At 41.9% G+C, this 24,413-nt stretch overlaps 1 protein-coding gene across 2 annotated transcripts in view; it reads left to right on the top strand.

Moving 5' to 3' along the window:
• The first annotated feature begins 7,252 nt into the window (after positions 1 to 7,252).
• The window catches only part of LOC136664734 (neurabin-2-like), a 54,328-nt gene continuing 37,167 nt past the window's right edge, over positions 7,253 to 24,413 (top strand). Inside the window, exons 1-2 of one of the 2 annotated variants that reach the window (XM_066642096.1) lie at positions 7,253 to 7,336; positions 8,895 to 10,343. In XM_066642096.1, coding sequence (XP_066498193.1) covers positions 8,952 to 10,343 — 1,392 coding nt within the window. In that variant the 5' untranslated portion in view covers positions 7,253 to 7,336; positions 8,895 to 8,951. Of the gene's footprint in view, positions 7,337 to 8,456; positions 8,547 to 8,894; positions 10,344 to 24,413 lie in introns of those variants that run through there. The other variant, XM_066642098.1, reaches the window with a different exon arrangement.

Raw genomic sequence — 24,413 nt, 5'->3', positions numbered from 1 at the left:
CGACCTTATGTTTGTCAGAAGTGATCTTGACTCATCCCTGATTGCCCAATGGACTTGAATGAAGCACAGCTTGCACCTGTTACAGTTGTTTTGACTGAAAGGAAGATTAAAGAAAGTATCAGAAATTGCTGTCTTACAATTGTACTTTTTATTTTTAGCAAAAGTACTCCAGCTGTGAGGAGTCCTTGCTCAGAAGTACATTTTAGCGTCTGTACTACTTACTGTTAGCAGTGGGTTAGCATACCTGCATTAACTCCGGGCTTCTTCTTTTTTCTTCTGACTAAAATCCAGTTGTAAATAATCCGTCGACAGTGAAACCCATGAAGATAATCCCTTAGCTTCGCAGGGAGATAGAAAGGAATCGCTCAGTATCGAAAGGGTTTCCCGCCTAAATCATATAACGACTCCATTCAGGTTCCGGAGGAATACCTCACTAAAATCAATCCGCGGCCTGAAGAAAAGTGTCCAGCATTAATCCGTTCCTTTAACGCTTTTTCGGGCTGGAAGTGTCCGTGTGTGTCGCTCTCTCGGTTCCCTCTGGAATGATAAGTTCCTGCTGGTGGAGAGGAGTGAAGTTGGTGTTGGTTTTGCTCGATACAAGAGAGCCATTGTGTGGATAGGAATGTGAAGGCTTCGGAAATGGGGGCCTACCTGAAACAAGACCCATATTTTCATTCATTTAAAACATAACTTTTGGTGTTTTCGAGCTTCGTAGAGCACAAACTGGCCCGTGTTTACTTTCACACTGTCATGAATCCCACCTTTGATACAATTTAACCCAGTTTTAGCACCGAATTTACAAATATGTAGCCTACAACCAAACAACACCCCACATTTACTGTTGTGCCGACAATGTTTTAAATAATAAACAGTGCTGAAAATAAGAGCGTACATTAAAAATACACAAATCAAGGTTAATTAGCATCTACAGCACGAGGACATTAGAATGATCTAAAATCACGTGGGTTATTTTTGTTTATTAACCCCAAAACAGAATATATTTAGAAGTAACCAAGAAAAAAAATCTTTAATACATAATGCAGTTATATTCCCTGCCTCTACCATGTACCATTCACCTGCAGCCCAAAACCCTGCCCCTCCAGGGATTGGTTTGCTAGGTTTATGATGTCAGAATCTGTGGCTGTTTGAATTAGCTTGTTTATGGATGATTTAGAGTGCTTTATCATGGCGTTCACTGCTTGTTTACCTCATGATATGTCATAGCACATAAATAACACCACATGAACATGTTAACAAGGTGAAGAAAATATATTTGGGGGGGGGGGGGGGGTTCTTGTTTAAGAAGCTGATGTTGGAGGACCAGGTGACCACCAATGAATTCGATGCTCTTGACCATCTTCAGAGTGGAGCCATCAGTGCTCATGCACTGTTCTTCTGAATTCAACAACTTTCTTTGTTTTGTTTTGTACTTTTTCAGACATGTCGCTGATCATACACCAGTCTGTTAGCTGTGGCACCTCCTCTCTGCTGACTCTTTCATTTGATGTCATCGAAAAACGTGATTATGTGAGTCGTGAGTCGGCAGAATTAACAGTAGTGTACTGAGCACCCAGCCCTGTGGGTAATGGAGATGTTATTCCCAGTCTGGACTGACTGAGGTATACCAGGCAGGAAGTCCTGGATCCTGAGGACTGGTTTGGACAATTTGCGAACTGCAGGGCATCAAGGGAAGGGCCCAGCAGGGTCTTGAGGTGCCTCATGACAAACCTCTTGAAGCAGGTCATGATGATGATGTCCGTGAATGCAACAGGGTGTCACAGAGTCAGGATGGAGGAAATATTTTGGTATGTATAAACGCTATTTCAAGAACATTTGGGATGCTGTGCAAATAATTAATTAAAACACAATCCAGTGATGTACAATTCAAGTATCACTAGGGATTTCCTCATATATATTACATATTATGATTAAAAGAGTAAGAATATCCAGGGAAATCTCTATATGCAAGGGACAAGGCCCAGAACCTCTATAGGTGATGATCTTTGAACCTCAAATGACACTGCATTTAAACCAGGCATGATTCTGTAATGGAGATCCTCCAGAAACACTTCCCAAATCCGCTGCCTTTGAGCACAGTTTGCTGCTGCACCCAAAAAAATGCAAGTTAAAACTATCATGCAAAGCGTGATGGTATGGGAGTGAAACAGTAGACTTTTGCACAGATGTGGAACAGCTGCACAGTGTATGGTCCTTTGTCAGTGGTCAATAGATGCTGCCCAGAGTCCAGCAGTAAAACTAAAGGGTTTACAAACTTGTGTCTGATCCACACACACCAGAGCAACACACAATAATGCGTCCACAACAGGGGTCACTGCAGCAATGAGAATGATCCATTACCCAGATCTGATCTGTGGGGGTCCTGACCTTTGAAGAACAGTTTGGAAGGGGTTAAACCATTATACAGAGAAACAGGGAGGTGATCATAATGTTATGAATGGTGTATGCTGATGTAGTGGCAGCTGGATTCATTCCCCATGGCAGGCAAATATTGACATCTAGTGGCCACAAAATGTCAGAACATAAATAATATAATGGTTACTCTTTTTTTGTTACTGTAATCTTCCATATGAACTTGATTTTAATCTTTTACTGGGTCATGGTGGGTCTGGAGCCTAGACAGAATCACCGGGGCACACCCTGTACAGGGCACCAATCCATCAAAGAGCACCACACACTCCCTCAGTAACATATCTATAACTACCAAAGTGTGTTTTTGGACTGCGGAGGGAAACCGGAGCACACAGAGAGACATGTGGGAGGACACCTCACAGACAGTGACTCAGAATGGGGCTCAAATCCACAACCCCAGTGACAGCGACCTGGTTCATGATGTAGGTTCTTTAACCAACGGCTGCTACACCCAAGTATTGTGTAATATGTTTAAGACAAATCCATTTACATTCAGCCATCACCTGCGTGCCAATCAGACTATGATTGACTATCAGCTAAAACTTTCCTGCATTTTGCCTGCATTATTATAATCACATTTAATTAGAACAGAGCAGCAGAGGGACCTGGAGGTTGTGGGTTCAAGTCCTGCTCCAGGTGACTGTGTGTGAGGAGTTTGTTGTGTTCTCCCTGTGTCCGCGTGGGTTTCCTCCGGGTGCTCCGGTTTCCTCCTACAGTCCAAAAACACACGTTAAGTGGATTGGCGACTCAAAGTGCCCATAGGTGTGAGTGTGTGAGTGAATGTGTGAGTGTGTGTGTGTTGCCCTGTGAAGGACTTGCGCCCCCTCCAGGGTGTATTCCCGCCTTGCGCCCAATGATTCCAGGTAGGCTCTGGACACACCGCGACCCTGAGCTGGATAAGCGCTTACAGATAATGAATTAAAATTTTTTCACATTTAATTAGAACAGAGTGGCACGGTGGTGCAGCAGGTAGTGTCGAAATAACACAGATCCAGGGACCTGGAGGTTGTGGGTTCATGTCCTGCTCCAGGTGACTACTGTCTATGAGGAGTTTGGTGTGTTCTCCCTGTGTGCGCGTGGGTTTCCTCCAGGTGCTCCAGTTTCCCTCCTTGGTCCAATAAAAACACGTTGGTAAATGGATTGGTGACTCATAAGTGTCCATGTGTGTGTCGCTCTGTGAAGGACTGGCGCCCCCTCCAGGGTGTGTTCCTGCCTTGCGCCCAATGATTCCGTGTAGGCTCCAGACCCACCACAACCCTGAACTGGATAAGCGCTTACAGATAATGAATGAATTAGAACACTTATTTACATGTGTTCATAAGTCTAGATGTTTCTCTGCCTGTGTATTATGCAACAAATTGTTGCAGGATATTGCACATTTGCCATTTCTAGCAATCTGTTCGTGGACATATCGTTTTTCTTCAGAGATGTTACATTATTCAGACATAAGTATTATTAGTTTCATGACCCAACAACCGTTTTCGTATGAGAGTTTAGAACAGTAAGCTGAGAGCCCTGGTACAGCAGCACATGTAAAAGCCTGTGTATCAGTGTAGGTTCAGATCACAGAGCAACAACAGATGCTGAGAATCTGGGTCAACATGGCAGCAGTGTGGGGGAGGCGTTGCCATAGCGACTCTACATCTGTGTGAGGAAGGGGTGTGTGGTGTAGCGTTCAGTTGTTTCTGCAGTCTCAGAGGAATGAGACCCACCTGCCTGTGTAAACCTTCCAGGAATACACACTGCGACTCTGCATTAATGCTGCTGCCTGTGATAATTATTTCATTTAATGCGAATCTTCATTAATTCTGCTCCTGTGAGGTGTTTAGATAAGCACTTCCTTCATGATCCTACTGAGTGATGGATGGATGGATAAAACATTGTGTCCTGATTAAAATAGTATAACGGCAGCATTTACATCCAAAATGTGAATACCACAGCATAGATACATAGAGAGGGAGATTGAGAATCTGCCAATGCAAGCATGAATCAGATCATTGAGAAGGCAGTTTCAGTGCTCCACAAACCAGTGCTGAGGTGGGGTGGGTCTGCGTGGGGTGGGACGTTACATCCTCAAGCCAGTGTTTGGCATTTGTGACCTATGTTGATGTGTGGCTGCTAGTCAGTGTCATTTCTTTCCGTGCTTACCCGTAGGGATTGTATAATATAGGCTGTGTTTTCAATTATGAGCTTCCTGTCCACAAAGGATGCACCTTAAAGTATCTGAATTGTGAGTGCTCAGTTTAATAGCAGCATTCACTGCTTTACAGAGAAATCCCTTTATCCTGCTCAGGTGGCCTATCACACCGGAATCAATGCGAGAAGAACAACACTGTTGTAGCTTGGCAGAGTGTAAATCCAAAAGTCGTCAGGGTTGTTTGACCGAAAAGAGAATGAAAATCTCTGAATAAGGACCTCTCGGGGGGGTCTCCAGCATGGCTGCTTTGAAAGGCCCACCAGCCTTTTGTACAGAAGACAGACCGAGCTGAAGTTCGACTGAGCCGTTATTAGATGCCACTACAGAAATCCACATCATTTTTCTTCCTTAACGTGATGTATTTCCAAGTGAATTAGGACATTTATTTGTGCGTGAGTGTGTTTTTGAGCCTTTTCAATTTTCTAGGGGTGTGAGGATGGGATGAGCTTGTTTCTCTCTTGTTTCCTGTGCACTGTTGAGGGCATAATGAAGAGCTTCTTTGAGCAGAATGGCTGTGCCTCCGGGCTCTTTCTTTTACACTCATTACAGTGGTGTCAGAAGTGGGATTGCACCCCCTGCCAGTCCACAGAGGAATCGTTGCTAAGCTAGAAGGGGTGCAGCATCAGTGGAACAGATTTCTCTGGGGTTGGATGAAGAATGGATGGATCCTAGGAAGGAAAAAGCTTTAAGCTCAATGCAAGCTCCCTGGCCAATGGGGCCAGCCAAGCAAAGCCATTGATGGTAGCATATATGTGCACTTTGAAGGCTTGTTTTTAGTAGTGTGAGGCATGGGATGAGGCTCACAATTGTTTCAACTTATGCTTTTGTTTCCTATGTAATGTTAGGGGCATAATAAAAACATGGACACAATAACACAAACAACCCAAAAACATGGAGGTTAGGTGTTGCAGCAGGTTAGTGTCGCTCCTGCTGTGTTTCCTTCGGGTGACTGTCTGTGAGGAGTGTGGTGTGTTCTCCCTGTGTCCGTGTGGGTTTCCTCCGGGTGACTGTCTGTGAGGAGTGTGGTGTTTTCCCTGTGTCTGCGTGGGTTTCCTCCCACAGTCCAAAAACACACGTTGGTAGATGGATTGGTGACTCAAAAGTGTCCACAGGTGTGAGTGTGTGTGTGTTGCCCTGTGAAGGACTGGCGCCCCCTCCAGGGTGTGTTCCCACCTTGCACCTAGTGTTTCCAGGTAGGCTCTGGACCCACCACGACCCTGAACTGGATAAGGGTTACAGACAATGAATGAATGAATGAATCACCAAAAAGCAAACAATAATAAAATGGCATTTTCTATAAACGTGTAACTCACTTGAGTTGAAGAATCATTTGGCTTTGTAATTCATAAATTATTTAAGAAATGCATGCCTCACAAAGTGGGTCTCCCTTATGGGGGTCGCCATGTTTAAAATATTTACTGCAGAATCGCTGATCACTTCAGTTTCATAATGAGAATAAGTGTCATTTGGTGTAAAGACATTTTGCTCATTTACCGTGTTGGAGTCATCTCCATGTTGGAGTGGGCAGTATGGTGGCACAACAGTTAGTGCCTCTGTCACAGCTATAGGGTCCTGGGGTTGTTGGGTTGAGCCCTGCTCCATGTCCACATGGGTTTCCTCCTGGTGCTCTGGTGCACATATTGGTAGGTGAGCGTGGGTCGCCCTGTGAAGGACTGGCGCCCCCTACAGGGTGTGTTCCCACCTTGCACCCAGTGATTCTGGGTAGGCTCTGGACCCAGTGCAACCCTGAAATGGATTAGCGGTTACAGCCAATGAATGAATGAATAATCCAGAACCATTTAATTGCATGGTGATGTGTATGTAACGTTCTGTTTGTTTGTGCTCTGCTGGGCACATTTTAAAGATGCTAAAAATGGATAAAATCCACCCTGGGTGTATTCTTGGAGTTAAGTGCATAAGGCAGCATGTAGGCCCAGTCTCTGCGGCTGTGTGGAGTTCTTAGAGAAACAGAGAACACATTCAAATTGAACGGATGACTATGGCGTAACACACGGGGGCGCTCTTTGACAGCCATTGTGCAAAGACTGCGGTAAACACTAATGGACTTGTAGCCTATAGGCTATTAATAACAGGTCGAAATATAGGCCTATGTGTGTGTACATGTATGTGGTTTGTCTCTAACTATTTGCTAAATGTATATTATATATCCCCATGTATCTGTAAAGAATGATCTTCTGTTTATCTGGATGTGTACATCCGTTTCCCTGTCTGGTAATCTGTCTGCCTTCCTACACCTTTGGATCTTCAGTGGTTCTATTATAGAACACTGACGCAAAGAACCAACTGAATGGTTCTGTATACTGTAAAGTGGTTTACTATGAGTTTCATAAGATATAGAAAAAATCAATTGCTTTTACGCTTAAAGCCCAGTTTGCATGCAATCCATGTTTTTTAAAATCTCTGTAATGTCATATGAATCGAAATAATTAATAATAGTTGACACAACCCTTGATTTTTCGTCACATAAACTATGCATCTCATGTGTGCACGCGTCTGTGTCTATGTGCAGTGTTAGTGAATGGTGGCGAGTGTGCTGCGCGCGAGGCTGGGCGGGCGCGTCACTTCTCTACACGCTCGCGCTGAGGAAAAAAACAGAAAGACAAAAAAAACGGCTCGTGGACACAATGGGCTCTCGAGCGGAGAGAGCGAGCTCCGAGTAACCGCCGCAGTCTTCGATGAACACGGGAGGTAACGTCTAGCCGTCCGCGCACACACAGACACGGGGTTAACGCGAGGTGGGAGAATATCTTCGGATTTGTGCGTAGAAGGAAGAAAAGAAACGGAGAGTGATGATTTAGGAGCGGGTATAAGATGCAGGAAGCGACGTAGGCTAAAAGCGAGCAGCGGCAACGGGGCCTCGCGCTCCTCCGCAGGGTCCTACTGACAACCGAGCACTGACAATCACTCACCGACAATATCACAGCTCTCTACCTTTATTAAAGCAGCCGTTATACCGTGTGTCTCCGTTCAGACTCGGGTATTAGACACGAAGGCATGAGGGAGCCGTTGGTCGTGCGGTTTCCTAGAGGCGTTGTAGCGTTAGAGCTTAGCCTCCTTCACAAATAAGAGGCATCAGTCTCAGCCTGAGCTTCATAACAAAGCCCCACACCATGCCAGCCTCTCAGAGGGAGCGTACTGCCACTGTTTCTGGTAGTTTTGAGTAAATACTGCTAGACAAAGCCGCTGCGTTTATGAAATGTTATGATTTGAATGGTTTAAACAGATTAGCCCCTTGTCGTGGTGATGCTTTGGTGTGGGCTATCAGATTTAGATTTATGTGTTTTTAAATCTTTTTTTTTTGTATCGATAAATCAAACCAAGCCAATTACAACAGTAATACTTATAAAACTACAAATTATTATTATTATTACTTGTTATTATTGAAGAAACTGGGCATTTAATCTGTATTTGAATCATATTTATATTTATTCAGAGATGCACAATGATAGAGGCAGTTTTTTTCAGCATCTCAGCTTTTACGTTGGAAAATATACCACATATAGACATACAGCAAGTATTTCTGATATTTAAATTCACATTTTTATACTCTGAAGGAGTACAATGTTAATCATCATTAGGTTACTGGGCTGAATTGTCTTCAGTGTATTACTGGGTATTCTCTGTAAACATGAGGGTAAATATATCCCCTACTGTTAGCAGCGTACAAGTGTTACATGTATCAGCACATATATGTGTGTATGAATACTTCAAATTGGCATTGGCCCACCAAATCCCATATCAGTGCATCCCTTAAAACATCGTGTCGTATTAACACTTCATTGTAGTTACACTGCGACTGATTTCTTAGAACGTTTTTTAAAAATATACAAGAAATGTAACACTGCTTGCTTTTTGACCCTACAGTCTCCCACAGCCTGATTGTAGCCTTCCTAAAAGAGTGAGTAAATAAAAAATGAATCTGTATGGTATTTCAGGGTGGTAAATAAAATATGATATTTTTAAAGGCAGGCTGAAGTCATGTGCTTCTTTGAAAGGTGTGGATAGCTTTATTTTTCTTTTATTTATCTTTTATTCAGCACTCATTTGGCCCTGCTTCACCTGCCAGCCATGATACAGAAGAGAACTCTCTGAAATGTATTAGCTTTCATGTTTTCTTAACAGGATTTCTCTATGTTAGTTTTTCACTCACTCTTGGTCTTTTTTTTTGTTTTATTTTTTACGCTGTGGTTGATGACACACCGGATTTTGTTTTCCTTCCTGTTTGCTGCTGCTACCACTGATGCAGGAGGAGCAGTAGGGGGCTATGTCGTTTCAGCTCTTCTTCACCACCGTTTGATCAACCATGATGAAGACTGAACCCCCGTCTGCGGCCAGTGGCAGCACCAGTGGCAACCCGCTTGGAGCACGGAGTGCCTCCCCGCACAGGAATGCCTACGAGGCAGGGATTCAGGCGCTAAAGCCTATCAAGGATCCTGGTACTGCCAATGGGGAAGATAAAGAGGGGAAGCTGAGGGCTCCTGGCCGGGGACGCAGGTATGGCTCCAATGTCCACCGCATCAAGAACATGTTCATGCAGATGGGGTCTCCTGGGGATGAAGAGGATCCTTCCAAAATGAAAGATCAAGGGGTGCGTCTCTCCCTGCCCAGAGCCAGCAGCTTGAATGAGAATGTGGATCACAATCCCGTCCTCAAACTCAGTGGCACCGTTTCGGAGCGCGTTAGCCGATTTGACACCAAGACAGATGGCAGTGGTGTCCGTGGATCTTCTTCAGGCTACTCGAAGCTACAGGAGACACGGAAGATCTTTGAACAGCGCCATCTACAGGAGAAGCAGGCCGCCACCAACCGCATCCTTCTAAAGAAAGAGCGAGCCTCGGGCTTCCAGGACAGCCGCCTGGACGTAGTTGTGCGTTTTAATGGCAGCACGGAGGCCCTAGACAGACTGGATGGGGAAAGTGTTCCTGTTGAAGCAGTATCACCCACCGTCAGCCAACTAAGTGCCGTGTTTGAGAAAGCAGAATTACGCAACAATCTTCATCGACCATCCTCGACATCGCCGCTGTCGTCTCGCGGGGTCAGCCCCACTCCGGTGAAGGCAGGAGGTGTCAACGCTAAAATCCTTCCCAAAAAGGCGCGAACAGTTGCTCAAGAAAAGGGAGCACACCTCAAGGATCAAGAGAATGTCTCTGGAAGTCCCAGAAGGAGTAACTCCCAAACGGACACCTCCAGAAACCACGATTCATTGTTGGATGGTTCCTCTCCCAGGTCTGACAAGGTCCAGACAAGCAGTGTCCAAAATGCTTTAGATGCTAGTGAAATCAACGAGTCTAAGCTTGGGGACCATGATGGTGCCAGTACTAATAACCAGGAACCAGGAAGTAGACTTGTTCAAGCAGAGGTCCATGTCCATGTTTCGCTGGAGAATGGGGAGGCTGACAATGCAGAGCAGAGAGATGAGAGTAGGCCAACTTCAGGAGAAGGCTACCTTGGAAATGAGGAGATGGCTGAGGAAGAGTCTCATAGGGAGGATTACTCTGAAGCAGATCTGGTTGACATCAGTGCCTACAGTGGCATAGGTGAAGACTCTGGTGGGAGTCAGCTGGATGAGGACGAAGAGGCTGAAGATGATGAAGTTTATGAACCAGAATCCAGCTGCTCTGAAATCCCTGGACTGGCAACAGAGGATGACCCACCTGCAAACAGAAAGATTTGTTTCAGCACCGGGCCAATAAAGGTGAGTGCTTGATTTTGACTCAAGGGGCAAGTAGAAATTAACCATGAACCATTTAAGTGTTTTATTAATAGTTGAATATAATCATAGTGTTGTGCTTCTAATTATGTAATAATCTAATCTGCTGCTGGAGTTATTTTAGTCATGGACGGTTATTTATGAGGTCTTCTTAACGTATCTGGTGGCAACAGCATCACAGTGAAGTTTTTGGGAAATATCACCTGTGGAAAAGCATCAATGCTTGAGATTTACACATGACACAATTCCTGTGTGTAATATGTGATGTAGTAATCTAAAAAAATAAAAAAGTTTAGTTTCTAAACATTAACCTATTAGTTTTGCACGGGATATTTGTTTTAACAGAAGTCTACATCAAAAGATATTTCTTTGATTATTATTATTAGCTATTACTATTAGTTAGCAAATGTAGCTAAGGAAGCTAATGTCAGCCACCAAACAACTGCATTTGGAATAAGAGACAATTTTCTGTAGCTATTATTTTGTAAAAATTATTTAATATATTTATTTATTCTATGTATTACCCTTCATATTAAATAGTGGGCCATTAAAGGCCCTAGGCTTGTGATGCAACTAGACTGTTTGTGGCTAACCGTGTGTAGTCTCTGTACTCCAGCTGTGCTAAGCACTTTCTGTATTCTGTGTGCATCTGGACTTCCTCAGCTGCTGAGTGCCTTTACTGCAGTGTGAAGTCTCTTCGTGTTAGCATACTGCAGCTAGTCAGATGCTTGCGAGGCTACTTTGGATGAGAATCACATGGTTGCACCCTGTGCCTTTTCAGTGACTGTCACGCTAGCATTTGTACCCCCAAGAAGACTCTTGTGACACTGCAGGGTTTTTTTTTTCCCTTTTTAAAGATGTCTGCCACAGATTCAGTGATATGAACAACAACAAAACAAAAGCAATATTGATTAGGGCCCAGTTAAAGATGTCAATTTTCTGGAATTTTCTAATTGAATTTGTACGAGTGAAATGTTTAATATGAATTTAAATAATTTAGCAATGGTAGCTGCACAAGTGTATTTTGCAACGCTTGTTTGTAAATCTATGTGGTGGTGTGGTTCACCGGCTTGGCAGCTGAAGTACTCGTGTCTTGTACATTGTCAAACGCAGTAGTGCATTTGTCAGTTGGCAGAGTAGGTGAACTACAATGGAATTAAGTATGGTTAAACAGCTGATAAGTCAGTTTTCCAGTTTAAAAATGTTTAGAACCATGTGTCATGTCTTTCATACTGCTGTTACATCAATGTTAATGAGTCTGGTTTGGGCCCTAGATATCCTGGAGTGTTATTTGTGATTGTCTATTGGCACAGGTTGTGTTAAGCTGTTCAGTGGTGTCTGCCTTTGTGTATGAGCTTGTGAAATGGGTACTGGTATGTCATGACTTTACAGTCACAATGCAGGGAGCTCTTGTTATCCATAGGGGCAGCAGCCTGAGGGCTCAAATATTGCTGTAGTTCTTCCCTAGTCAGCTGTCATTGGGAAAACTAATTGTCTAATTGTAGTTTTTTTTTGTAGGTCTCATGCCCATGGTACACTGGAAAACATTGCACGACACTGACTTTTTATATCCAGTGCTGCCTGCAAAGTTATAATGCTCAGATTTAAGTTATATGACAGCTGGTCTCTAAGTAGCTTATTGTCACTGACTATAAGCTACTGGAGCATTTCTATTGGTCCATTCTTCATGTTATTTTCACACAATGTGTAGTAAACTAAAAATAAACAAAAATGGAGATACATGTTGTTGAGATACAGGGGGTCCTCGACTTACGTTGTTGATCCGTTCCTACGTCGCGTCGTAAACCAATTTTCGGTGTAAGTTGGAACATATGTACATACTGTACGTAAATAACATACTGTAAGCACTTATCCTATCCTACACCTATCCTCCTCGGTCCTGAGCCGCGTAACCGTGTATTCTTCGGCCGTGTACACCACACACGTTCACGTTACGGCGTTTACGATGCAAAACCACTTAAGTCGAAACAAGGCTTTATACAGTAAATGAGAGATGTGTCGTAACCACGAAACATCGTAACTCGGGACTGACGTAACCCGAGGACCTCCTTTATATATCATGAATTAAAGAGCACATATTATGCTTTTCCACATACACACAGTTTCTGGTGTCTCGATGAAAGGTCTGTGACGTGTTTTCGCCAAAATACCAATGAGATCAAACAACACAACACATTTCTTATCCTGTCTAAATGGCCCTTTTCTGAACGACGGGTTTCAATCCCTGCTGAGAAAGAGCCTGTGTGTAAACCAAACATGATTCGCCATGAGCAGAAACCCTGGCTTTTAGTCACTTTTCACTTTGTTCTTGTTCTTCTCTTCACATTTGATCAGTACACCTTTTTTTATTTAGTTAGTTCCGTTTACTTTCGTATTTGTGCTCTCATATAAACGTCCAGCGCTGTGAATGGAGAGACTCAGACGGGCCAGGCGCTATGCGCACTCCAGATCCCCAAATGTGTTTCCTAATGCATTCAAAAGCGATTTTTTCATAATATATATCCCCTTTATGTGTGCCTTATATTGTGTACAGTATAGTGTGATCTTTTGGAATGTAACTGTCAGGTTTTAAGAGTTTACACAGCCTTCAAAATAAATGTCTTATGTACAGAATAGCTGTATTATGATGTTTTTATGTTTTGTGGAGTCAGTAAATGCTTCTTAGGTAGACAGACAGGATTGCCATATCTTAATTGTATTGCTTTATATTGCACCGTAAACCATGTTGATTAACCCTTTAATGTGGCATGGTTAAAAGCTGGACTGTATCATAGTGACCAAAATTGTTTATGTTATTTATATTTGATGACGTCAGTGCCTTGATTTATTCAAACCCCCACAGAAACTCATGTGGCCTGTGCGAGAGGCTGAGGAAGTGAAAACCTGGTGAGATTCTCTTGAAAGTGAGATTGCAAACCAGTCCTGCCTTAACATGGAAGCAGAAACAAAAAAATTGGCTTCAGATCTATAGACCAAGCATCTTCATCTCCAGTGCCGCTTTCCCCTCAGGCAGTTGAAATGTGCCCTCAATCGCTCATCTCAGCTTCTACTTCCTCCAGTAAGAACTGAGAGTGGAGATTGCTGCAGTTCTTACTGCAATTCCACCAGGTTGTCTGGCTGCACAACAGAACATGGTGTTGTAGCATGGCGTTTAAGTGGATAATGCGTGTCAGTAACGTAAAGTATACGTTATCCCCCTGTTTAAACTGCACCTTAATATTTCTGGCGGTAATAGCGGTATAACAATATACTGTGACACAAAGCTTTTGGCTTCAGATAGAGTTGCATTGCTGGAACACCGTTGGTTACCGTTAACTGCTCTTCAGCATATTATTTCATACTCCTAGCTTTGTGTGCAATGATAATTATATAGTTATAAGGGCTGGGCTCAGTATAAAATATTCAGTAACTACCATGACACTAACATATTGTGTTATCAAGAGGATTTGAAGTAAGGGTCTAGATAGTGGCTCATGCATATCTTTATATTACTTACACCTTTAAAAACATGCCCTGTAAACAGTGAGTGGGTGGTTGTGGTTTGCCTGTATCTCCATGGATTTTCCGGTCTTAATTTTTTGTTTTCTTCATTCATTTAATGTTAGATGGGATATAGCAGAGCTACCAGGACTACCATTCTGATGCTGAACTCAATAAGGCTGGGTTTATGCCTGATGCTATGCAATGCCAGGCTCCCTGTGTGGTGGCAGCCAGCTCCCTGTGGAGGCAGAAGGCATGCGAACTGAATTCTGACGCATATCCTGTAATCTTACTGACGTAGGAGAGATAATCAAAAGCACTTTGGGTTCTGTACGAGCACAAGTATGTGTATATATGTATTAAGTACTTATATAATATGTAAATAGTAGCAGCAGTATTAGTAATGGCACCTTTGGACTGTTTCAATTTATCAACCCTCAGGAAAATTAAGTAGTACTTACTGAGAAAATGCTTTCAAGTTAAAATGCCCCCCCCCTCCCCCAAATTATTGTGACTGTAGTATTACTGTGTCATTTAGGTAGTGTACTAATATAGACAGTTTCCTTTAAATGTCCCTAAGTATGTGTGCAATTACAGAGGGTTTAAAAAGGGCAGTGAAGTAATGGAACCACTAACAAGCATGAGAGAGTGATAAAAACACTGGGATGTCAGTAAAATATTTTCTAAACATACTACAGGGATATTATGTCACTGCAGTAACATATTGAAGCCATCTCCTCCTTTACACATGTACATCTGAGAGTCCTGTTCATCTGACTAGCCACTCAGTTTGAAAAAAAAAAAAGGTGTACCTTATTTTAAAAGTTGATTAAAATATGTAAGCAGTCACATCTTGTACGTTTTGTGTCAACATTTCTTCATTTGTATGAATTAAGAGTAATATACAGGGGGTCCTTGACTTACGACGTTGACGTTGATCCGTTCCTATGTCGCGTCGTAAACCGATTATCGGTGTAAGTCGGAACATACGTACGTACTGTACGTAAATAACATACTGTAAGCACTTATCCTATCCTAACACCTATCCTCCTCGGTCCCGAGCCACGTAACCGTGTATTATCCCGCCACGTACTCCAAACACGAAGTTCGTGTTACGACGTTTACGACGCAAAACCACTTAAGTCGAAACAAGGCTTTATACAGTAAATGGGAGATGTGTCGTAACCACGAAACATCGTAACTCGGGACTGACGTAACCCGAGCACCTCCTGCAATTGGTTTTTATTTTTCACACATTCTCATAAACTGCTTGTCTAGGATTGTGTGCCAGTTTGGTACATAACACAGAGACCATATGTGTCTGAAACTGCTACAAACTGCTTAGTACCGAGATATTCACTCTGTGCACCGACAATTTTCTTTGGGACTGTTGTGTCACCTCAGAGTAATTATAGGGTGGAAGATCACACTGATCTAGGAGCAGCTTTCTCTAACCACATGCTGATTTTGAGCACTGCAGCAGCTAAAGGCTAAAAGCTACTTCCAAGCCCAGCCATCCATTTCTTGTCTCGTTCATTTTCTCCTTTGTCATTTCCTTAATTCCCTGTTGTTCACTCTCATCTGACCATTGTGTTCTTTTCTACTGTCTGTAAACTAGCAGCAGCAATGCAGCCTTGCAAATAACACTGCAGCAAAATATTTACTGTATAGCCAGAGGTATATCACATATGAGAGTGGGGCAGAGAAACAAAAAAAGACACAATAAGCATTGTCATTTCAGTATGTGGTATTTTGAATTTTGTTTACATGTTTATGGGTGGTGTTCTCTTGGCGTGCATCCACGTAGGGTCTAAATTCATGTGTATGCCCAGTTTCATGGCTGACCTTGTTATTAAGTGTTTCCTGATTCCAGACAGCCTAGGGCGGCCCCTCTTATCCTCTCAAACACAGGAAGAGCTCCAGCAGTCACAGGGAAGGAGGTGGCCGGCTTAGCCCAGTTGGCAGAGCTTGTCCTTTTGTGCTAGTCCCAGACCAGTATGACATTTTCCTCTGTCCAGTACTTAAGCTCAGTGCTTAGGTGAGGGCGCTGATCTTGAATCAGTAATCAGTACAGGCTCAGCATTTGAAGCCGGCCCATACTGGACAGAGTCAGGGGATTAATCACTGGAGGGCTGGACACACTTCTCATTCTTAAGCGAAAATGGAACAAAAGACATTAATCTTAGAAAACTAAGGTTTGTTTTAGTTAACTACTGGATTGTGTAGGAAATATGAGAAATATGTGGAATTCTCCACGTAATTTAACTTAATATTTCTACCAGGTTGAGCTTTGGCTTTATTTAAATTCTCCAACATTGCAGCAGTTTTCATGTCACAGTGCTGTGTCAGTTACGATGCCACAGTCATACTGTGATTTGCAAATTTCACCATAAAACACTGTTACATTATATTATGCTGAAAAATGACTGTTAAATGTTGTGAAATTCTGGCAAAGCTTAACCTTCTAGATTAAGCAGCACGCTCAAAAATGCAACAGTGGACACTTTCCTCTAGTGAGTCACAACTGATGGTATATATGTGGGAGTAAAATTTAAACCCAAATAAAAATACAATGACAATGTTAAAGTACAGTTTTCTTAATGCTAATATGATGTAAATATTTGTAATTTGCTGTAGAGAACAATTTTATCTTTCTCATCTGTTATCTGATAGCATCTGGTTATTTCAGTACTGCATCATCACCTAAACAGATTAAGTGCATACCTCCAGTTAAAAATAGTAGTCCCCTAATCCAGAGAGAAAGCATTGGTGTTCACAACGCATGTGGTTTTAGAGGCATCAGTGATCAAGACAGTCTCTATTCAGTCCATCACGGTTCCATGTACGGAACATACGTACATACTGTACGTAAATAACATATTATTATTTGTTATTATTATGTGTGTGTATTCGCGCACACCAAACACGAAGTTCACATTATGACGTTTACGACGCAAAACAACTTAAGTTGAGACAAGGCTTTATACAGTAAATGGGAGATGTGTCATAACCACGAAACATCATAACTCGGGACTGACGTAACCCGAGGACCTCCTGTACTTTCTTAACTATTGGTGTTAATCTTAAATCAAGTTCTGTTTATATTGATTTTTAAATTTCAGGGCTGTGGAAAAATGCACCTTCTTATTTCTTGACAGTTAAATACTGAGAGCAAGTCTCTCACGATTCTGATGCTAGAACATAACTAATATGTACTTATTGCCTTATAAATTGGATGAGTTGTTTATGACTTTTGTATAGTACAATGCATGTTAAATCTGTCTGTATTATAGTGATTTGGAACTTAGCTCATATTTTGTGCTTTTGAGTTTATTAAATGCTTTTTAACATAGAATTGGACAATAGTGGAATCGGAACCATGGCAATGAGATGTCAACAATCACAATCCAGACAATAAAAAACTTAGAGATAAATATAGAGTAATTTTTTCCATTAAACCACAACTAAGTGGACCAAGACATTTTGGAAAAAATACCACCATTGTAATATAATAATGTATTATATTGTTTAATATAGTAGAGGAGGTCCTCGGGGTACGTCAGTCCAGAGTTACGACACATCTCCCATTTACTGTATAAAGCCGTGAACGTCGTAACTTCGTGTTTGGTGTGCGCGGCGGAAGAATACACGGTTACGCAGCTCGGGACTGAGGAAGACGGCATCACCCCAGTTGCATTGTACGCCATTTAAGCCTGCTGCTACTTTGTTCTCTCTCACGTGTGCTTACAGTATGTTATTTACGTACAGTATGTACGTATGTTCCGACTTACACCGAAAATCGGTTTATGACGCGACGTAGGATGTCGTAAATGTCGTAAGTCAAGGACCCCCTGAATTTAATATAATATATTTTACTAAATGTAAACATCTGTACTATGCCAGGTCAGTGTAAAAAGCACAATGTGTGGTAACTTTCTCTTGAAACAGACTGAAAAAGTAACAGTGGTCTTAAATTGGCTGACCCTTTGATGAGTACTGGATCAATTTTTTGAGCTTAAAATAGCAGAAAAAGAAAGTGGAATTGTGATCGATAATTGCAGCTTTTATTAAAAAGGAAAGAAATATCCCAGTCATGTTTGGGAACTGTCCAAATGAATAATTTTGGTTCTGGTCAGATTCCTATCACGTTTCACTCTGAAGACCCTTGTGAGCTTTAGTTAAAATGGACAGTGAAAAGAAAGTGTTTAAAGTCCTCTCAGAGATAGGGTGGATTCTTTTGACTGATTTAATTATAGAGATACAGGACCTTTGTTTACAGTCAATTATTTCCAACCTATTTCCAACAGACCTGCATGTTTACATTTAAATTCTTACCTGTTGAATATGCACTTTGTGAATGTGACATTTTAGAAAAAAAAGATGAAATCCCTCAAGAATAAGAGCTGATGCTACATGAAATGAGCATTAATAAAGAAAGGTTATTTTTAAGCAAGCCAATTATATTCTGTGCTACAGCAGTCAATAATTGATTAGGATGGTGTTCAGAGTTATTTATTTAAAGGAAGCTGAACATCAATCAATAGCCATACTCTTAACACAACCAAAGGGCCTATAGAACTAAGAATGTCTACCCCCAGTATTTCAGTGTAACCCAAGTACAAATCTTAGTTATTAGTGATGGGATTAAAGACCAATCTCTTTCCTAAGCATAAGCAAGCCCTTGACTCACAATGCTTGCGTAGGTATCTCTACCACAATCACAGCTACTAATTGCTGAGTCATCGCTGACAACGTGTTATTGAAGGTACATGTTGTATTGACATGTATTAAAGTGATCAGCTGAAACACGTGAAGGTCCAGAATGTGTGCACTAAAATGCATCTTTTTTCTAATGTAGACAGTGTGTACATTCAGTGGGCTAGATTATCCTTAAAAAAGAAAAAAAAGACAGTTCAGCAAAAGAATAACTTTCATTGTCTTAAAAGAGACTGCAGCAAGCCACCACTGGGAGACACGGCTGAGACTGGAGCCAGATTACCCCGAGTTCACAAAAAACGCTGAGATCATTCAGGCCTTCTCATTTGTTCCACTGGAAATTCACATGTTCTTTTCCTCAAATTTCGCAATAGTGGGCACTGTAATTTCAGTAGAAGGCATTCTCCCATGCACTGTTGATATTCATCCATTCAAAATGTGTTTATTTTCTGGTAGCTTTTCAATTTAGGCATGAAATATTGTTAGCTACAACAAAATAGTCCAGCTAGATAAAGTGCGATCTGAAAAAAATGAATATTAAAGAGTTTGTTACTGAACATGGTACTGTTTCCTCATACATTTGAAAGTGTATTTTATCAGTTTTATTTAAAACTTGTCTAACCCTAAAGCTTCTATGAAAAAACTACATTTGTGAGCATGGACCATGGATAGTTCAGTTGTAATTAAATCTTTTCCTCTGCAGGAAAGATTTCATGGAAGAAGATTTTTGAGACTTAGAAACTAATCTGCACTCCATATAGAGGTCTTTGTTAGGGAGATATACTGATAATCCCCTAATTGAATCCTAGTAGAATCTGTTCTGCTCCAGCTCCTTAGTCTGTTACACAGAGCAAGAAACAGTCCTACAACGTATGTTGCACTGTAGCAGACTACTACTGCAGCCACACTGAGTCAAAGAGTAATGAGGATAATAGGATTGCTACAACTGATTCATCCTGTAAGAGTATGTTGAACAACAGTGAATCCTATGACTAGAAAACAGAGCTTCAATTTACATTCTCATTTTTAATTTCTCGGAAACTTTGACAGACATCCCAAGCCTAACAGTTTATTTTATTTGCTCGATAGACTCTCTTAGATAAGAGAGAACAGAAACCTGTAAATTAAACCTGTTACATTCATGGTCTTCCTGCTTTGCTCCTACTGAACCCGTTTTCTTTTTGCACTCACTGGAGTGGAGACATAAAAGGAGGTCATGCAAGAAATACAGTAACCACCAACTAGTGGGCCTTTCTTTCTTTTTTCTTCTTCTCGTAAAGTCTGTCTATAAATAGGCTAGATGTTTTCGCCCTCTTTTTATTACATTCACTTTTAGTAAAGACATTGTGGGTAGTGCATATGGAAGGTAGTTACAGACAGTGTTACAGGAATGTCACACATTGCCATGTATTTATTTCATAATACATTCACAGGAATAGCCACTACTTTATTTTTTGTTGCTGATGGTGGACCTTCATTTTTGAATCACTGGAAATGAGTTATAGCATTCCCATGTCTCTTTTTCTTTTGCTTTCACATAGAAGCAAAGTGTACTGCGGTGTTTGTCCTAAAGATTTTAGTTCGGATTTCAATTTGGATTCATGAACTGTAGAAGAATACTTCCTATTATAATGTAAACATCTCACAATTATTTTACCGTTCATCCGGAGGAAACCCATGCAGACACAGGGAGAACACACCACACTCCTCACAGACAGTCACCCGGTGGAAATCCACACAGACACAGAGAGAACACACCACACTCCTCACAGACAGTCACCCGGAGGAAACCCACACAAACACAGAGAGAACACACCACACTCCTCACAGACAGTCACCCGGAGGAATCCCACGCAGACACGGGGAGAACACACCACACTCCTCACAGACAGTCACCCGGAGGAAACCCACGCGGACACAGAGAGAACACACCACACTCCTCACAGACAGTCACCCGGAGGAATCCCACGCAGACACGGGGAGAACACACCACACTCCTCACAGACAGTCACCCGGAGGAAACCCACGCGGACACAGAGAGAACACACCACATTCCTCACACACAGTCACCCGGAGCAGGAATCGAACCCACAACCTCCATGTCCCTGGAGCTGTGTCACTGCAACACCTACCTGCTACACCACCGTGCCGCCTAGAACTCAAATATTAATTTGAAATAGTAGTGAAACTCAAACATCAATCCAATCATCTAATGCTACTATTATTTAAGGCAGATATGTGCTAGCATTAATCTGACTCCGTTGGATCACAGTGCTCAGATTGATCCATTTTTACAGAACTGATATCTATATCTGTACTAAACATTAATTATTTTTTGTTCCAATCCTCACCCTATGTTCTCACATGAAGCACTGTTCCTATTTAGAGCTTTAGGCAGCAAGGGTTTGCCTTTAATTCCACACTTATCCTCCTCTCTCACAGTGTCTCTATATTATATGTGCCATTCACTCACTGTCTCCCTGTCATTACAAGGAAGGTACTGTGTTATCAACAGTGAACTTGAATTTGCTATATATATTTTATGCTGATTTACTGGGATTTTAGGAGGATCAAGTGAAAGTTTTATGGTGACCAACTTGTGGTGTAGATGTAATAGGCTTCAAACATATTGCTGAAGCATTCCGGAGTCAATACAGACAAAATAATTTAAATCCTATAATAATAATAATTTAAAGTGACTATACCCTAAATTTGCTTTTGTGTTTCTTTATTGAACACGTAAGACATTACTCACGTAAGGTGGATTTTCTTGTTGACTCTGGCTTGATAGTTTGTAGGATTCAGACCTGAACATAACTGCTTTTTTTGTGTGTTGTTAAAATTGAACTAATCTAAATCACGAAAGTGCATATTTTTACTGGCGTGAGAAAGGATATATGGAGATATATAAATATTACTAGGACTCGAGTGCCTATGTTGTGGGATTTCACATGGGGTTATCTTTCCATTATTTAATATCTTTGGCAAATTTAAATGTTTACATTTTTTGTGCTAAAAAAAATCCATATGGCATTTAGTTTATCCAAAGGAAATGAAAGCTTCACATTTCATGTGTCTCTTTCTCTGTTTTTCAGTCCTCAGCTGCCTCGATGTTATATAAGCATGTAAAGCAACCAGTGACGCACAAACGTCAATCAAAGCAAAGCACAGTGCAGGATTTTTACATCGTCACTGGCAGCTGTCCCAGTTCATTGGACATCATTTATATTGAGTGATAGACTGTTTTGTCCATTTGGTGTCTCTTATCTAACAAAATCAACTGTAATCAGTTTAATTGTGTTTTAATAGTTTTCTGACACATCAATATCAGTATCAAACTCTTTGGGATTGGCTAATAAGATTTTAATCTAGCTGATTTCTTTGTTAACTACAAAGCCATAAAATAAGCAGCAGTTTTAATCGGAACTTATGGTGGCCATGTAAAAGTGTGAAGATTTTTCAAGGTGATGACCACTTCCAGACATAGCCTGTTCTGTTCTGATTTTAGCATTAAGCTACATTTTCTACATTAATTATGTTATCATATAGGGAGATGTCGCTGTCATACAGCTCCAGGGACCTCTAGGTTGTGGGTTCGAGCCCCGCTCCGGGTGACTGTCTGTGAGGAGTGTGGTCTGTTCTCCCTGTGTCTGCGTGGGTTTCCTCTGGGTGACTGTCTGTGAGGAGTGTGGTGTGTTCCCCCTGTGTCTGCGTGGGTTTCCTCCGGGTGACTGTCTGTGAGGAGTGTGGTGTGTTCTCCCTGTGTCTGTGTGGGTTTCCACCGGGTGACTGTCTGTGACGAGTGTGGTGTGTTCTCCCTGTGTCTGCGTGGGTTTCCTCCGGGTGACTGTCTGTGAGGAGTGTGGTGTGTTCTCCCCGTGTCCACATGGGTTTCCTCCGGGTGACTGTCTGTGACGAGTGTGGTGTGTTCTCCCCGTGTCCACATGGGTTTCCTCCGGGTGACTGTCTGTGACGAGTGTGGTGTTTTCTTACCGTGTCCACATGGGTTTCCTCCGGGTGACTGTCTGTGAGGAGTTTGGTGTGTTCTCCCTGTGCCCGCATGGGTTTCCTCCGGGTGACTGTCTGTGAGAAGTTTGGTGTGTTCTCCCTGTGTCCGCATGGGTTTCCTCCGGGTGACTGTCTGTGAGGAGTGTGGTGTGTTCTCCCCGTGTCCACATGGGTTTCCTCCGGGTGACTGTCTGTGACGAGTGTGGTGTTTTCTTCCCGTGTCCACATGGGTTTCCTCCGGGTGACTGTCTGTGAGGAGTTTGGTGTGTTCTCCCTGTGCCCGCATGGGTTTCCTCTGGGTGACTGTCTGTGAGGAGTTTGGTGTGTTCTCCCTGTGCCCGCATGGGTTTCCTCCGGGTGACTGTCTGTGAGGAGTTTGGTGTGTTCTCCCTGTGTCCGCATGGGTTTCCTCCGGGTACTCCAGTTTCCACCCACAATCCAAAAACACACATTGGTAGGTGGATTTGCTGCTCAAAAAGTGTCCGTAATTGTGGCTGTGTGTGTGTGTATGTTTCCCTGTGAATAAATATTAAAATGATAATTTTTGCGAACTGTCTGTAGATCAGTTGCTGGACCAATCAGTTGCAAAACTCCATGTGTTTGGTACATGAAAACAGAAGCACAACTAATTGGCAGTCTGGCATGTTACACTCAGCATTCATGGCTGATAAAAAGCAGATATTGTCCTTGGCTAAAAACGAAAACAAATATGGACCATCATTTATAGAACATGATAGCAATTTAAATCACACTTACACAATTAGAGAGGAATTTATTTCCCAATCTCAGTCTAACTATGGAAAACAATGTCAAAAATAGTTCATGGTCAGAAACACATGGCACCTACCTGAATACCAACAAGCAAAATACACACACACACACATGCAGTGGGCAAAGCAGGAAGTTATGGCAATGCTAGCTACAGGCATATATTTTTATATCATGATGTAGGGTATTGTATCATTTCAATCAATATAATAATAAGACAGGAATGCTGTGCAGCAGACAACTACATACCATTATAAATGTATTAATTTCATATTCGTTTTAGGTTTAATTTGATATTTATCATATTAATATGCTCAACACTAGATAAAAGGCTCATTCCACAGTGCAACATAGTGCTGGACATTTTAGATAAGTCTTTTCAGTGGGGATTCACCTTGTAATTATGGTTGTACAACATTTAAGCTTGTCTATTAATTCAGAATCTTTTATGTTTTGTTCAGGGTGTTACCTTATTTTTTTGCACAATATTCTCACCGCTACATCTGGTTAACTAGGTACCCACATCACACAATGCTATGAAACTGAAAGGGTTGGCACCTACATTCACAGAGACACATTGGCCACAAGGGCCCTCAGGAGATTGAAAAACACAATATATTACTGTACATTAATCTGATGAAATTTTATACAGTGTAACCTTGGACCATTTAGATTTGTCCAATCATCATAAAATGCTACAGTGTATAGAGAATATGGATGGTTTTATGATTATAGTATTAGTTGACTTTTTACTCACATTTAGTTCACAAAATGGCTGGTTATCTTGAATTGCTGCTGATGCAGTTGTTTGAGGGAGGAATGTCACCCCAGCCTGGCAGTCGTTAGAGAAGTCTTTGTGCTCTAGCGCTAAAGAGAGGGTAAACACGACGCATTTTTTTGGAGGAGGGCCTTAATTAGATTTGATAAAAGCTGTTATCTGGGGATGTTGCTTTTGCGTCACTTGGTTGGAGCGCTTTTTGCACAGTGCCTGTTTGTGAGATGCTAAAATTTGACCTTTTATTGTTGTGAGCTACATTTGGTGCCTTCAGGCTGGCTCCTGCT

The sequence above is a fragment of the Hoplias malabaricus genome, chromosome 13 (assembly GCF_029633855.1).
Source record: "Hoplias malabaricus isolate fHopMal1 chromosome 13, fHopMal1.hap1, whole genome shotgun sequence".
Classification (NCBI taxonomy): Eukaryota; Metazoa; Chordata; class Actinopteri; order Characiformes; family Erythrinidae; genus Hoplias; species Hoplias malabaricus.
The sequence above is the reverse complement of the archived record's forward strand: the minus strand, read 5'-3'. Positions and strand labels throughout refer to the sequence as shown.